This window comes from Pelodiscus sinensis, chromosome 5 (assembly GCF_049634645.1).
Source record: "Pelodiscus sinensis isolate JC-2024 chromosome 5, ASM4963464v1, whole genome shotgun sequence".
Lineage (NCBI taxonomy): Eukaryota > Metazoa > Chordata > Testudines > Trionychidae > Pelodiscus > Pelodiscus sinensis.
This window is the reverse complement of record NC_134715.1, coordinates 41,819,262-41,836,532: the sequence shown is the minus strand read 5'-3', so window position 1 is coordinate 41,836,532 and position 17,271 is coordinate 41,819,262. Positions and strand designations below refer to the sequence as shown.

Here is a 17,271-nt window from a genome sequence, read left to right as displayed (position 1 = left end):
TCCCCTGCACCCAACCCCCCATGCCAGCATCTTGCCCCCTCCATGCAAACCTCCTGTTTCCAGAGCTCCACTGCACCCAACTCCCCCCAGTACCAGTCCCCAAAGCCCCCCTATGCCAGTCCCCCACCTCTTAGAGCCCCACATCCTCACTGTCTCCCCAGCAGTAGCCCTGTCCATGGAGTGCCCAGTGCCTGCTCCACCCCCCTCATGTAGACTTGTGCTTCCTCCCAGCTGAGCACTGCTGCCTTGGGTCATGGCTGCCCTAGACTGCTGTGCCGGCCTCCGCATGGCCCTCCCACCACACAGCGAGCCGTTCTTCTGTGTCTGGAAGGAGATCCCACCCCTGCCTAGCGCTGGTTGGCTGAAAGGCGGGACAGGACGTACTTCTCCCAACAGCTGCAGCAGGAAGGGAGATGCTGGGTGCTGTTGCCCACACCTGACGTGGCCTGCCAGCCAGCTGTTCACAGCCCGGCACTGGTCTCCGGACCAACAATTGGGAGCCTATAGTATAGATAGATATAGATGAGTGGGTTTCTTGCTCCAGTGGGTTGTGCCCATGAAAGCTCATGATACTATATATATATAGTTAGTCTCTAAGGTACTGCAGGGGCACTTGTTTAAGGGGTGTGTTTTTTTGAGAGAAACATAAAAGTATGCTCCATATGCTTTCACTCTTCAGGTTCAGAGAGATGTCCTAATTGCTCTTTGGAAAGTACTACTGTCACATTCTTCTACCTTGAAGTAAGAAATAGCATTGCTTAGCAATAAGAGAATATGATGTCAAATATTTCTTTGACAAATCTTTAATCTGTTTTAGATGTAAAATGGGGCAAACTGCGTGATTATCAGGTCCGAGGGTTGAACTGGCTCATCTCTTTGTATGAGAATGGCATCAATGGTATCCTAGCAGATGAAATGGTAGGCATTGCTAATTTTTATTGTTGGAGGGTATGTGGGGAGAGAGACCAGGAAGACAAGAACTGTAATCAAATTTTGGTCTCTAATTTTTTGAAGAAGCTGTTTATATTCTAAAATGCAAGATGTTATAATGCACTTGGATTTTTATATAGAACATGGTTAGTTTCACAATATGTTAAAATTACATTAATGACATTACTCCAACAACTGTCAGTTATAGAACAGCTTCATTTAATGCAATTTTTTTATATCGCTTTTATCTGCCTCAAGGAAATCCAAACTCAGAAAAAGTTTGTTTTATGGAACAGACTGCTCTTTATCTAAACTTTAAAGCTGCAAGTATTTTGAGTGGTATTCATAAAGTTCTCATGCTAAGAAGCATTTGAAGTGTAAAAAAAATGGCAGTTCCGATAGGTCCATCAATGGGAAGGTACCTAGCCTCTGGTTGTCAGACGCTGGGAATTGGCAACAGGAGGTTGATCACTTGATGACTAGTTCTGTTCATTCCCTTTTGGGCATCTGGCATTGGCCACTGTTGGAAGACAGGATGCTGGACTAGATGGACTTCTGACCCGCATGGTCATTCTTGTGTTTTTAATCAGCTGAACCATTTTCCTCAGACTGTGATCACTTTAGAATTTGAATACAGAGAGAAACAAGCCTCACTCCCTCTCCATCATTATTGCTGTTGAGAACAATATGTTCCCCATAGCAGCAACAGCCACTTAGGGACAATTTTGCAGAAGGGAACTTATATGTTGCTACTAACGAGCATCTACTAGACTGTTCCTAATGTTTTCTACAAGCCAGAAAGTATCTGCTTTCAAATGGTGTTTGCTATCGTAAATTGCTGAAGCACTTAATTTTATGCTGCAGGCTATTTTTCTGTGTTACTTTAGCATGTCACACTAGACTTACTAGTTCTTAAAACTTTTAAAAAAGTAAGCTAATTTATTTCACAGTTAACTTTAAAGAGACCTTTTCTCCATTATTTACGCAAATGAATTTTAACCTCTTAACAGGGTCTTGGAAAGACACTGCAAACAATTTCTCTTCTTGGGTACATGAAACACTACAGAAATATTCCTGGCCCTCACATGGTATTAGTTCCCAAGTCCACTTTACACAACTGGATGAGTGAATTCAAGAGATGGGTACCAACTCTTAAAGCAGTTTGTTTGATAGGTGACAAAGACCAAAGAGTAAGTATGAGACACTTTGTTATGTATTTATATTTTTCTTCTACCCTACCCCAAACTGTTTATATATGGTGGCCACAACACATAAACTTGCCACCTTGTTATATTTTCTAATTGTGGCAGGCAGCTGCTGTAGATTGTTCAGGAGATAGATTAATGGTTTAGAAGTGGATTCCAGAGAATTGACATTTTAGACATAGAAGTGCTCTCTATTCAGTACTGGATTACGTCCATTTTTGTGCACACACAAATATTGAGATAGATTTGTATACTTTTATATGTTCCTATTAAGTAACTTGTACTTTTGTTGGTCAGTGTAGGACTAAGAGGATGCTGCTATTTGAAATGTCATCAACTTTCTTCTCCTGAGCTCATTTTATGATTTTCGTCACTTTGCAATCACTTTATTTTCTTTTTGTGTTCGGGAGATCCACCACACAAACCAGTTGAAATGGATGTATTTTTGGAGTTGGACAGTGGTATCAAATAAATTAGAGGAGAGAGAGAACTCATATGCTAGTCTCTCTCTTACAATAATTATTGGTATTACGTGTAATAACAGTGGCTATACATTTTCTGATGTGTATGGAATCTTCCCTCCCTACAACTCTTTTCCTAAAATAAAATTTTATTCTGTCCCCTTGTAAAGTGAGATTCAGCTCTAAAAGTGATGCCTCTCTCCCTGCTCTATAGATTACTTCCAGTGGTATTTCTCTAGTCTAGGGGAAAATGATCCAATCTCAATGTAATGTTATCCTCTTTTTCCTAATCTGGATAAACATTGTGTTCAAACTGTCCTCTTACTGAAGTAACAAAACTGAGGTTTGGTTTGGTTTTGTTCTGTTCTCCGTACAGAGAGAACATGAGTTGGAGAATACAGATACAGAATATTACAGTGCATCAATGGAACTGCTTACTAAATTCTAGTCAGTTATATTTGTGCAAAGCCATTGAAGAGAATGGCTTTGCACAAGTGTCACTGAAAGTCTAATTTAGCTTGTAGTGCTTTTTAGTACATGTGGTGATATGTAAAGGAGGATGCCTACCTAGAGTCTCGGACTTCACTGGATTGTCAGTTTTTGCAGAAGCCTCCAAATTATTAAAGGTAGTACAGATCGAACCTTTGTAATCTGGTACCCTCCGGATCTGATCAGTGGAGAATCAGAGAATTTTCAAGTCCACTGGAGGTCAATATTGGATGTTAGAAATGCTCCTAGACAAGTAAGCAGTGAAAGACATTTGGGGGTAAATAATAACACAGAATATTGAGAGCCAAGACTAGCGACTGAAAACAAACTTCATGGGACTGTGGGGAACTTGGTCACACCTATGACAGATTTTAGCATCTGGCTAAAATCATGCAGGACCTCAGATGTTGCTGGACCAGTGAGTACTGGATTTGAGAGGTTCAGCCCGTACACTTAATCTGGAAATAACTGAACCATGACTGAGAGTACCTTCTGATATTTATAGACTTGCTTTTCAGAGTTCACAATTCCTCTAACTTTGTTCAGATGAACAATTATATTTCTTGCCACCTTTGCATCATCCTGTTTTACAAATGATTAGCTGTGTGTCTGTGAAACAGAAACTCTTCAATGTCCGTTGTATTTTTGTTAGCTGCTTCTGCACTGAACCATAAATATTTGTAAGTAGGGTTTTTGATAGGTGTAGCTTTAAAAATTATTGCTGTGGCTCAGTCCCATGTGAGGAGATTGATAAGACTGAGGACCCAGGATTCCAGAACTTTAGCCAGCTGCAGGGTTTTGTGGTCATTGACATCCACCCCAAGTGCCTCTACTACCTCTACATCCTTGGGGTAGCTCAAAGTGCATTGTTGGCTGTTCCTTCTCATGCAAAACCCATTAAGCTCTTGAGTGGAGGCTTTTGAGATTCCTGGCAGATTACACTGTGAGACCCCCTCCAGTCAACCTCTGTGCATTGGGCGGAGTCACTGAGAAATGTCTTTGGAGCGTGGTGACTGCTGGCTCCATGGCTAGTAGGCGTAGAACCAAGAACAACTTCTTTGAGGAGGTGTCCACCCTGGAGGTGTCCACCTTGAGTGCCTGGGGCGCTGCTGTACCTCTAGTCTAAGAATTTAGGTAGCAGTGCCCTCAGTAGGCTGCGCACGCAGGGCAGCCAGCACGTGGTGGTGCGGCTACTCTGCATGCACAGCCAACCGTCCTTTCAGTTCCTTCTCTGCCACCACCGGCTTCACTTGGAACAGATAACTGCCCTCCTAGTCTTTTCATAGTTTTATTAGAGTGAGTTAGTGGTGTTAGTTGTTAAGTAGTTTGTTAAACAGTTATAGTTGGTTTTAAAAAAATATTTTCCCCTTCTTGTTGTTTTTCCTTTCACTGTTTTTTTTCTCCCTGGATTCCCCAGGTTTCAAATGCTGCCTGTCTTGCAGGCTTTCACTGTGTGTCTGGTGCCTGGTACACTGGGAAGTAGAATGCATTTGTGAGTACTGTAAACAGTTCATGGCATGCACGAAGGAGGCCAGCGAACTTCATCTGAAGCTGTTTCTTTTAGAAAACACTGTGAGGCTAGCATCAGATCCTGAGCATTTGACACTGCCAAGGCAGCCATCTACAATGGCAGTATCGGGGAAAAAAGCTGCTCCTTCAGGCTCCAGCACCAAGAACTCTGTCAGACCAGCAGTCTAAGAAGCGAGCCCATTCAGCCACTAGTGGTGACTCTCCCTCAAAAGCGGGCATCAGCTCACAAAACACCTTTGGTACCAGCTGCACCTAAGGCACCAGAGAGAGAGGCACCGATGCATCCCAAGATGCTGAGGACCTTTCTAAGGTGCCAAGCAAGCTGAAGTCTAAATCGGCACCGAAAAAGCCGTGGTCCAGCTCAGCACCATCTCCATGCTGCCCCCAGTGCCAAAGAAACATAAGCAATTGGCACCGATGGCACAGCAGATCCTGCCAGCACTGACCATGACACCACCTCCAGCATCGATTACTGTGATACCGCAGCTGTTCATCTAGTGAAGAACTATGCGTCACCTCTGTACCGGTGACTCTATTCAACATCGACTGTACCCTGACTTTGGCAAGGTTCAGCCTCTCTACTCCTGCAAGATCGGCATTGCCTCTGTTGAGCAATTAGGATGAGAAGCCTATTGTAGATATTCACACATCCAGGCACTCCTCTACCAAGCAATCACAACTGCCTCCTCAGTAGCAACTGGCTGCTTCCCTCCAGTACCAGTGCTCACTGTCTGGCCCTATTAGGACCCTTGGACATAGTATAGGGCACAGAAGCAGCAACGGCAGCCTTAGCCACCTCCTACCCATATCTCATCCTTGTCGCCAGGTGATAGATACCCTAAGCCTCTTCCCCCTATATCGGAGGATGACTTCAGGTCATTCCAGGAGGTATAAGAAGGTGGCAGATGTGTTGGAGATCTCCCTGGTGAAACTGCTGGACATCCAGCATAAGCTGACCAGTATTCTTCATGCCTTCTTGGTGAAATTAGCACTACCAATGAACCCAGCCCTGATGGACCCAGCCAAATCTATCTGGAAGACACCTGCTACCATTCCACTGGTCTGTAAGAGATCAGACAGGAAATATGTGATGCCACAAGAGGCTGATGTTCAGTTCTCCCATTTCTCTCCAAAATCTCTGGTGATAGAAGTGGTAAATCAAAGGGCAAAACAAAGTGCTGCCTGACCACTCCATATGACAAAGAATGGAAATGTTGGGACTTAGAGGGCAGGAAGGCTTATTTATTGGCATCATAGCAATTACATATTGATAACTACACCGCCCCCCTACCCAGCTACACCACATATTTGAACAGGTGGCACATTTTATTGAAAGTCTTCCAGACAATTAAAGGGAACAGTTTAAGGCAAACATAAATGAAGGTGTCCTTATTTCCTGCAATGCCTTGCAAACGGCCCTGGACTCTTTAGGTACAACAGCTCGCTCCATTGCCACAGCCATGATGCTAAGAAGAGCATGCTAGCTGTACTTACCTGGCTTTTCACAGGAGGTTCAAGCCATGGAGAACCTTCCCTTTGAAGGCTCAAAGCTATCCGCCAACTCCATGGATGCTTCTCTGCATGTTCTTAAAAACAAAAAAACCCTCATGTTCTGCATTGAAGATCCTGGGTATCCAAGTACCTGCAACACAGGAAGCAGGGAAAATATTTTACACACAGATATAGGTCCTTACCCGTCAATCAATCACAGAGGCAATATGAGGCCAGATGAAGACAGTGCTAGACTAGGCACAGGCAGAGCACCGATCAACCCTCAGCCTCCCAACCTTCAAACTCTAGACAAACATTGTGACTTTCTGGTTGAGGATACAGTAAGCCACATATCTCTCAGGCATCCAGAGAGACTACCTAGATTGAACAGTTGCCTGACACCCTTCTATCCGAATGGAGTTCCATTACTCTGGATACATTGTCAAGGTTGTCTCCCTTTTTCATTTATTCCTCCAACCCATCCTCCCTTCCCGTTGACCTTCAGGGACACATCTCATCCAGGTGCTCAATCACCTACTCCCACTGGAACCAATAGAACCTATACCCCCATGTCAGAGGGGAAGGGATTCTACTGCATTTATTTCCTTACAGCAAAGAGAATGGGAGGATGAAGGCAGATTCTCAGTTTAAGAAAGCTCAACCATTACATACACCCTCAATAGTTCAAGATGATCATCTTATCCAGAATAGTCCCTGCCTTAGAGAAAGGAGATTGGTTATCGACCTTCAAGATGCGTATTTTCACATGTTGATTCATCCAGCACACAGAAAATGCCTTTGTTTTGTGGTGAACAATGAACATTTTCAATACAAGGTGCTCCCCTTCAGACTCTCCATACTACCACGGGTCTTTTCCAAAGTAGTGGCCGTTGTGACAGCATGCCTCTGCAGACCGGGAGTCACCATTTTCTGTATCTTGATAAGTCTATGCTTTTAACAGTCAAGAGACATAAGAAGCAGTGAACCTTACTATTCAATATTTCAGAATCTAGCTTTACAGATAAATCTACAAAAATGCAAACTCACACCAACACAAAAATTAGAGTTCATAGCTGCTAACCTGGACTGCACAGTAGGGATAACCACACTTCCAGGCAGTCTCAGAACCGGTGGGAATAGCACAGAACTGGTGTTGAATAGTGCACAGCCATCCTCCTGTCAGTTCAAAGTTATGCCTTCAACTATTAGGACTCATTGCGGCAGCCACATTCGTGATGCAACACACCAGATTATACATGAGACCACTGCACTTATGGCTAAGGACAGTCTACAAACCACATTTTTTTTAGAGCATCAACAAAACCATCTCCATTCCTATGAAGGTGAAGCAGTTGTTAGGTTGGTGGACAGATGCACTCAATGTGTGCCAAGGAGTTCCTTTCCACCCACAACCACCATCCATAGCTCTCATGACAGATGCATCTCTGATGGGTTCGGGTGCACATACCGGCAAACAAATGATGCAAGGTTGGTGGTCTTCAGAGGAGTCCAAATTACACACAAACATGCTGGAGCTCACTTCCTACATCTAATTTGCAACAGGACAGTACAAATCTTCATGGACAATCTGACAACTAAGTACTACATAAGCCACCAGGGCAGAGACAGATCTTACCACCTCTTTATGGTGGCAGTCCAGCATGGAAATGGTATATCCCATACAATATACACCTCTGAGTCACCTTCTTACCAGGCAAGAACAATACCATGGCAGATGATCTCAGCAGGAATTTCAACTCGAATCATGAATACGAGATCAATACCAAAATCCTATCTCAAGTATTCAGTTATTGGGGAATTCCCTATGGTGGACTTGTTTGCAACCAGTGCCAGCAAGAAGTATCCACAGTACTGTTCTCGTGCGGGATTGGAATGCACTGTCATGGGGATGCATTCACAGTAACATGGAGCGCGCCACTATCATATGTGTTCCCACCAATCCCACTTCTCCATTGGGTTACTAGAAACAGCCCCCGCAATTGCCTCCCTCCCTCCAGTTTTAGAATATTATCCCTCAAAACCTTTGGGGCTCTCCTTCAGCTCTCTAAAGGTTCATCTGGCCATGATAACCACCTTTCAGCTCCCAATAAATTGGTTTTTACCCACTCCATCACTAAATGCTTTTTGAAGTGGATCCAAAATACTTATCTACCCACAAAACCCAGCCCTACCTTGGGACCTCAATCTAGTGCTTGGGGTGCTAACTCGCAAGCCCTTTGAACCCCTAGCTACCTGTTCAATGCTACACCTTTCTGTAAAGGTAGCCGCCTTAGTCACCAGCTCCTTTGTGAGGAGAGTAGGGGAACTGGGTGCTCTTATGGCGGATCTGTCTTTCATGGCATTCCATAAGGACAAAGTCATTTTCTACCTGCACCCCAAATTACTCCCGAAAGTCCTGACACCCTTCCATTCTAACTATCCCATTTGTCATCTTCTCCAAACCCCATGCAGATAGCAGAGAGGCTGCATGTCGCAAACTGGACATTCGTAGAGCCAGTCACATTTTATTTAGACAGAATTAGACAGATATGCAAATCACCAAGATTATTTGTATCAACTACTGAAAGATCAAGGGGCATGCCAATTTCCAAACAGGTTGTCCAGGCTCATAGACTGTATAAGATTGGCTTACCATACCTTGGGCAGAAACCCGCCGATGTAGCTATGTGCTCATTCTACATGAGCAATAGCAACTTCTTCTACAGCATACTTGAACAACATACTTCTGATGGACATTTGTAGAGCTGTCACATGAGCCTCTGCTCCCATGTTTACCAAGCACTATGCACTTGAAACTTACCTGTCTCATAGCGCTCACTTTGGCCAGTCAGTTTTAGCTGCTGTGTATAAAAGCAATCAACCGAAGTTCCCTCCTCTGAGCATGAGTACTGCTTCATAGTCATCTAATGTGGAGCTCCCACAGGGACGCTCCTCGAAGAAGAGGGTTACTCCTCTTGTGCAGTAACTGAGGTTCTTTGAGGTGGTTGTCCCTGTGGGTGCTCCACCACTTAATTTCTGGAGCAGGGAAGGAACAGGAGGGATGGTTGGTTGTGCATGCGGAGTAGTCTAACAAAGACACTGTTACCTAAATTCTTCAACAAGAGGTGCAGCGTCGCCCCAGACACTTAAGTTGGAGCACCCACAGGACAACCATCTTGAAGAACCTCAGTTATTGCACAAGGTGAGTAACTCTTTTCTCCAGGCTTCTTGTTGATTATTGGATACAGTCTTCTGGTTGATTAGGATGATGTCTCTAACCATGCATTGGAAGTTGTGGCTCCAGTTCTCTGGATTTCCCTAAGTCCAATTCATAGTGAAGGATCTGCCCTTTGAAGAAGACAAAAATTGTTCAGTGAGAAGACAGATGACTCAAAACATCAACTAAAGGACTCCACAGCAGTCTTCTGTTCTCTTGGTATCTACATTGCAGGACCCTGGAGCAAACACCACAGATTCGACCACACAAGCAGTGACCAGCCTTCAACCCTTTTATCACCAAAAGTGGAACAAGCAACCCAAGAAGCAACCAAGAATACAGTAGCATAATATCTGTCCTTTCCTCTCTTACCAACCCTAGCCTCACATTAGAAAGCACTTTCAGTGGGATCTTCAGCTGAGCCTACACATGTCCATTCATGTCTGCTGCTGCCTCCTTTTAAAAGGTCATATGTTGACACTTATCATGAGTTGTGATACTTGTCATGAGACTTTGCCTTTGTCTGCAGCATTGAACACAGATAGTCTATAGCCGAGTAAACAGTTGGGACAAATCCTGCTATCCCAGAGTCAAAGCTTCCCTCTTCTGGTGGAAGAACAAGGAGGCAGTGTGTGTATGCTCCCCTTTGCCTTTCTGCCTACAGAGCCACTTCTCTAATCCAGTTCAAAATATTATAAAATTACTACTGTTATTGCCTCTGTACAATTTTTAACCTTGCAATTTACTCATTCAAAAATGTTACACATAAGTTTTCCACATTTCCCTGGTAAAAACGGATACAGAAAGCTCACTTTTCTTCCCCACTTGAGAGAGATTGGCACTTGTTCAGTCTAGCAAATTTTTAAGACTATGATGCACATCTGTTGCAATGAGGCTAAAATGAGTTTTAGTTTTAATTTTGTTTTCAACCCTAGACAGAATATACAGTTTGGGAATTCCCTGGTCTGGCACCCTTGGAACCTGAGGGGTCCTGGATCAACGGATGCCAATGCTGCCCTGCTCCGGGGCTCCTTTCCCTAGAGCTCCCAAGGCTGGGGGCTCCCATCCTGCTGCCTAATCACTGCCACCAGAGTTCCCCCCCAGGTTCCAGCTGGGACCTCCTGGCTGCTTCCAGCCCCTCTGCTGCTGGGTGTTTCCCAGGGCTCCTCGGAAAAGGCTCCCTCTCATGAGGTTACCTTGCTGGAGCCTTCCAGCCACTCCAGCCCTGTTGCCACTGGATTACCAGGTTCCTTGGCCTGGGCTCCCCGGCTGCCTGGCCCCGCTGCTACCAGAGGATCCTCGGAGTTTCTCATACTCTGGCTGCCGCTGGCCCCATTGCTGGGGCCAGTCCTGCTCCCAGCGAGAGTTCCTTGGGGTTCCTTGACCCAGGACTGCTTGGCCGCTGCCTGGCCTTGCTTCTGCCTGGGGTTCCTTAGCTGGGGCAGGGGCTCCCAGTTTGCCAACTGGCCCCACTCATGGCGGGGTTTGCCTGGCCTGGCCTGGCCTCTGCAGCTGCCACCTGGCCCAGCTGCTCTTGGCACAGCCAGGGCTTCCCAGCCCTACATTCTCCTGGCTAAATCCCACTCTTGGCCTCCCAGACTCTCTGGTCCAGCGCTATCTGTGGCACTGCCAGACTATAGATGTTGCTGTACCAGAGAGTCTCGGATTTGGGAGGTTCAACCTGTATATGATTTGGTTAGTTCTGAGAAAAGGTAGCTAATTTTCAATAATTAAGTTCTATCTTCTTTCCTTTCTAACCAGGCTGCTTTTGTCCGAGATGTATTGCTGCCAGGAGAATGGGATGTCTGTGTAACATCATATGAAATGCTTATTAAAGAGAAATCTGTGTTCAAAAAATTTAACTGGAGATATCTAGTTATAGATGAAGCCCACAGGATCAAAAATGAAAAATCGAAGGTAATTTAGATTTTACTCCAAGTAGATATTTGCATAGATTACAGTAACATTGCAGTAATAGTCTCAATTGTTGTGGTCTTTTTCAGTTGTCAGAAATTGTGAGGGAGTTCAAAACTACAAATCGGCTGCTGTTAACTGGAACTCCACTTCAGAACAATTTGCATGAACTCTGGGCACTTCTCAACTTCCTTTTGCCAGATGTCTTTAACTCAGCTGATGTAAAGTTTCTTATTTTTCTTTAACAGTTTATTTAATTTTTAATAATTTACTGATTTTGGAGAAATAGAAATAACATTAATAGACTTGGTTAATGATGTAACCATGCCTGGTTGTTGAAAGATATAATTTGCAGATGAATTCAGCCAATATATTCTGTATACTGTAAGTTGTTTTAAACATTGATGACATAGCATGAATATTGAGTGTTTCGGACAGTGTGATTTGATATTAAAGGGTTATGAACTGTGGGTGTATGAGTGACTAACGTTAGTATCAAATCAAATTTTAAAGAATCATTTTGTCATTAAGTCTTCACATCTTAAAATTCAAAGATTTTGATTCTGTAGGAGTAAACGGCCAATTACAAAGCTTGAGTGGCTTATGCTCACATCTGTTGACTTTTTTACTATAGAAGATGTGATTGGTGGCTCCCTTCAACAGAAAAGAGCTACTATATTAAATTTTATTTTGAGTATACGAGGTCTCCCATAAAGACTTGGAGAAACATGACATTTATAAATGGAACAAATGAGAAATAGCACTTGGATTCCAAAAGCAACTAACTTGGCTATTTGTTTTCTGTATTTGTCTCTTATTTGAAATTGAACACATTTTCCTCCCTCTTACATCAGCTTCTGTTGTGAAGTCACCCTGTTTTTGTGGACAGGACATGGAAATGAGTATAGTGTCACACAATCAGCATTGTGTAATTTCAGGATGATTACACAGGTTTTGTGCTGCTATAATCATATCTGGTTTAGATACTGATATAGTTAAAGCAGAATTTTTTTTTAGGGGGGATGCCATAATAGCTAGTATAAATGTACTTATATTGGTATAGCAGAATTACTTATATTATGAAAATTAAATTGAATTTATAACACGTTTATAGGGTGAGCTACTTTTTTCTTACTGTAATAATTAACTTGGTATAGTTAATTTCTGTATATAAAATATTTTTTAATATAGGACTTCGATTCATGGTTTGATACAAATAACTGTCTTGGGGATCAAAAGCTGGTGGAACGTCTCCACATGGTGAGTGTTTTTTTTTTTTATATATATATATAAGCGTCACATTCATAAGAGATGTAAAATCCTGTTAAACTTACCATTTAACTGGTTAACTAATTAAACCCATTAATGGATTAAATGAGTGGCTGGGATTTAGCAGCTTTGCATGCAGTGGAGAGGGGAAGGCTGCTGGCTCCCAGCTGTTGACCTGCTTGTGCTGGGTGGAAACAACAGCGGAGGGAAGGGGGGAGGAGATGGCTGCTGGTAGCCCTGCCTGTCCCACATGGCTAGAGCAGTTTTCCACCCATGGTGTACAGCTCCTGGGTAATGGTTAACTGTTATTCGGTAACCATCACCCTTAATGGATGATGTTTACCAGGTAAATGGTTAGTCAGTTACCTGTTCACAGCCCTAATTCATGTAATGTTGAAGGAGTCAGTATCACTTCATTAACAAGTCTGCTTGTTTCCAGAGACTTTTCTGATGTCTTTGCTCATAGAACATTAGGGAAAATAACCTTATTTAAAAAATTAGGCTATACTTTCCAATTGTTATTTGCAAGTTAATTGCTTTCTGACTTAAGTGATGCAAAGGATGTATATAATTCTGAAATAGGCCTGATTGAATAGCATTGAGTCCAGATCTTAGGTTTTGGAAACAAGTATACAAATTCCAATATAACGTTTGAGGGAATTCAGGACTACAAATTGGCTACTCTTAACTGCATTTCAGAACATTTTGCATGAACTTGGGGCACTTCTCAACTTTCTTTTGCCAGATATTTTTGTGTTGCCAGGAATTGTGTGTTCAAATAGCCTTCTCCATCCCCTGTGTTAAAAGAATATTATTAAAGTTGCAGAGTCAAGTACTCATATAGGAAATGCCTGAATTAAGGTTGTCTATACAACCTTATGCATTGTGATAGACTTTAGTTAGAGGATCCCATCTTATTTTTTTCCATGGGATCCCTGCCTCATTCTGTGCATAGGATGGATGGTGCTAAATTAATATCAAAAGCTATTTAGTAGGCTTTCTTGTTATTGTTTAAATAAACGGTCCAGTGTCTTATTTACTGAACACTCTTAAACCCCTGTCCAGAAGACAGAATTAATTTCCTCTGACTATTGTATGGCATTTATCACTATAATATGAGTGCTTCATAAATATTGGTAAATATTTTCACAACATTCCTGTGAAATGGGGGCGGATAGCCACATTTTACAGATGGGTATCTAAGGCACAGAGAGAAATCAAGTGTCTGGTAATTCTAGATGCACAGCTCGAGAGCCCCATGATTCTTACATATCAGGTTCTTAGTGTTTCCTATGTTCAAAGCACAGCTCCTATTTTCTTGTGATCCCATTCTCCTCTGTAGGTCAGGCTCTCTGTTCTTAAGTCTCCCATGATGCGCCACAGTCTCTCCCTTGGATGATTATAGCCTATGCAGTCAGGGAGCATCATAATGCAAATGCAGCATGTGATGTGACTAAAGCTGCAAATCTTTTGCAGAAGTCATGGATTCTGTGACTTTCCAGGACTTCCATGACTTCTACTGTGACTGGTGCAGCTGACCCTAGGGTGGCCCAGGGCCAACTACAACAGGTGCTGCTCCAGCAGCCCCAGGCACCTGGTCTGAAGCGCCCCTGGAGCAGAGGCAGAGCCCCAAGCTGCCACTATCCCCACCTTCCCAGCACCTAAGATTTAGTGAGGATATTTTTAGTAAAAGTAAATATTCCTGACTAAATCATAGCCTTAGACAGGATATCTAGCTAGGGAGCTCTGCCTACAGAGGCGAATAGGGACATTAGACAACCAAATTATAGCTTGTATGAGGCACAGTAGGGAAGGGGCATATTTTATTTTTGGTAAGCATACAATTTTGTGTGTACAACCGCCACCTGTGAAACCCTTCATTTAGCTGAATGTTTTCTTTCAAAACATTCTGACATTCATCCATTGTGAGTTATAATGGAAGCACATGAAAAACCAAACAGTGAAATTAAAGTGATGAATTCATATCTTTTTCCAATTACAATCATATATATTGAAAGTATCAGACATTCTAAAATTGGAAGAAAATGCAATAGCTCTATGGTATTCTTACTCATCTTGGCTAACACAAGTAACTCCCACTTAGTGTGAGTGGTGCGGGCTAAAGCAAAATTAGCATTAGTGGGAGGTAATTTCCTAGAGCATTATGGCTTGATGAACATGCTTATTTTTGCAAAATCTCCAGCAGCCATTTTGACTTTGGGTCATCCTCCTATAGCATGATCATCTGTAAATACTTGCCATGTTTTATAACAAAAACAGAGGAGTCATTTTCACCAGAGCAATATTGATATTAGCCATACTGATCTTTTCTTCCATTTCTCCTGTCTCTGTTCAGCATAATCTGATTTCAATATCTGAATTCTTCAGAGGAAGCTTAGGTGCGTTCCTCTGGAAAATAGCTGCCTATATATCAGTAATGGGCAACCTAGGATAGTGAATAGGCTGCATCAGCAGCCCTCCTTCATCTCAGTGGGCCACAAGATTGTAATGTCCAAGACAGTCTCTTGGGATAGCTGACTGCACTTGCATATCTATAACTTGCTGAGCAAACTGAACTGTAGCAGTACTATGACCGGATGCAAATGGGAGCACATGGCTCTCTGTTATATTGTGTGAAATCAGCATGTATCTCATGTCATGTGCCCCTTGCTTTACATGCATGTCACTTTAGTAATACCGGTAGGAAAAATGATGCGTATGGTAACCTGCAGAATCTGAATCCTGCATGTGGGCGCCGATAAACAAAATGTCTCATGGGCCACATATAGAATCTTGATGGACTGAGTATGGCCCACAGGTTGCCCACCACTGCTACATATCAATCATTTTTCCAGAGGGCCCAATAAGAAGTTGGAAATTCTAGGAGAAACAATGAAACATACTGCTCTCCAGTACCAATGGATTAGTTTCCAGAAACATATTCAATTAATTTTCTCTATTGGATGATACCTTTTGCTATCTAGGAAATAACAAATAGTGAAACATTTAATTTCTTGGTTTATTTGAAACTCAGCCTAAACATTAATGTTATTTAGGTGCTCAGGCCATTCCTCCTACGGCGTATTAAAGCTGATGTAGAGAAGAGTTTGCCTCCAAAGAAAGAAGTTAAAATTTATGTGGGTCTAAGCAAAATGCAAAGAGAATGGTAAGTAATTCAGGCACTTATCTGTACTACTGTGAAAGCTGACTAAAAAGTAGTGATTTGAAAAGCTAACTGGTAATCGGTGGGGGCTGAAGCAGTACCCCGCCTTCTGTAGGCAGAGGGCTGCTCTAGCCCTGCAGGGGGTATGCCATGGACAGTGGCTGCTCCAGCATCTGAGCAACCTCTGTCTGTGGGGAGCCTGGACACCGCTGGCAACCCCAGCCCTTCATAAGTTCTACAATAAAAAATGGCCTTCGATAATTAGAAGTATCACTTTCAATATAGGTATACACGAATCTTAATGAAGGATATAGATATATTGAACTCTGCTGGGAAGCTGGACAAAATGAGACTATTGAACATCCTGATGCAACTACGAAAATGTTGCAATCATCCTTACCTCTTTGATGGAGCAGAACCAGGTCCACCTTACACAACAGATATGCATTTGGTTACCAACAGTGGCAAAATGGTTGTATTGGACAAATTGCTACCAAAGTTGAAAGAACAAGGTATGAATCATTTCTTTTCTGATGTGTATTTGAATCATTTGTCTGATTCATTTCATTAATAGAATTTACTCTTTAAATGTATTTTCTTTGTAGATCATAGATATGTTGGAGTTGTGGAGGCTAAGGTGGCCTCATAGGTAATGGGATCACAATTCATTAAAGATTTTATATATCAGGATCAGGACTTTGAAATCTGTTCTTTGGTTAAGTGGGGCCACTGAAGCTTTAGTTGGTCCTGAATGTAGTAGCCTGCTCTCTGAGACAGCTGCGAAAAGCACAGTATTGTGGAGTTCTGCTGACTACAGTGGCTCTCTATGGTTCTGTCTAGACTGCAGAGTTATATTGGGGAAAAAAGATACACAAATTGCAAATCTTTTTCTGGGTTGGGAGGAAGGGGGAGGCTTTTCCAAAATTTGACCCGTTTATACAGGGATGCTGAAAGAACACATCTGCTTTTTTGGAAACTGTTCTGGAAAAGTGGACACGTTCCTTGGATGTGGCGGTTTCCCAGAAAAGCTCTGGAGTGTAGACATAGCCTTTAAGATAGATACCAGATTCTATTGAAAACCTTGTTAAACCTTCAAGGCCCTCTCGGAATTACTCCATGATACTTTGAAGCATATCAGCATCCCCTAAGTACAGCATTTCTTAAGACATCTGAAACTCAACTTAAGGGGAAGCTTGTGAAAGTGGGGAAACTGTGTTTTCTTGGCAATAAGGTTTAGGTTCTGGAATTACTACTACGATGGATCAGATTCACCACAAATATTACTACTGCCTTTAGAACAAAGCATAAAACTTACTAATTCAGTTAGTGTTTGTGTAGACAGACCTAAGCACAGCAAAGAAGGAGACAGTAGTAGAAAACTTTGGAGCAAGGGAACACTTAAAAAAAAAAAGCTGCCATGGACAGTAAGAAGTTAACCCAGCGTTTGTCTATTGGCCTTTGTTTTTGTTTTATCCCTTGGGAGACTCTCAGATACTATAATGATAGGTGTCATTAAAAGACTGTAGATACAAGTTAACAAATCAAAATAATAGTGTTGGCCATTTTTTTTTTTCTTCTGAGGCTTGATACTACAGTAAAACT

General features: G+C 42.6%; 1 protein-coding gene across 2 annotated transcripts in view; it reads left to right on the top strand.

The window, feature by feature from the left end:
* SMARCA5 (SNF2 related chromatin remodeling ATPase 5) overlaps window positions 1-17,271 on the top strand; it is a 46,134-nt gene that overhangs the window by 8,840 nt on the left and 20,023 nt on the right. For both annotated transcript variants that reach the window (XM_075929891.1, XM_075929892.1), the window contains exons 5-11: window positions 818-918; window positions 1,941-2,120; window positions 11,085-11,240; window positions 11,327-11,458; window positions 12,429-12,497; window positions 15,563-15,672; window positions 15,955-16,181. In XM_075929891.1, the coding sequence (XP_075786006.1) occupies window positions 818-918; window positions 1,941-2,120; window positions 11,085-11,240; window positions 11,327-11,458; window positions 12,429-12,497; window positions 15,563-15,672; window positions 15,955-16,181 (975 nt within the window). The remainder of the gene's footprint in view (window positions 1-817; window positions 919-1,940; window positions 2,121-11,084; window positions 11,241-11,326; window positions 11,459-12,428; window positions 12,498-15,562; window positions 15,673-15,954; window positions 16,182-17,271) is intronic.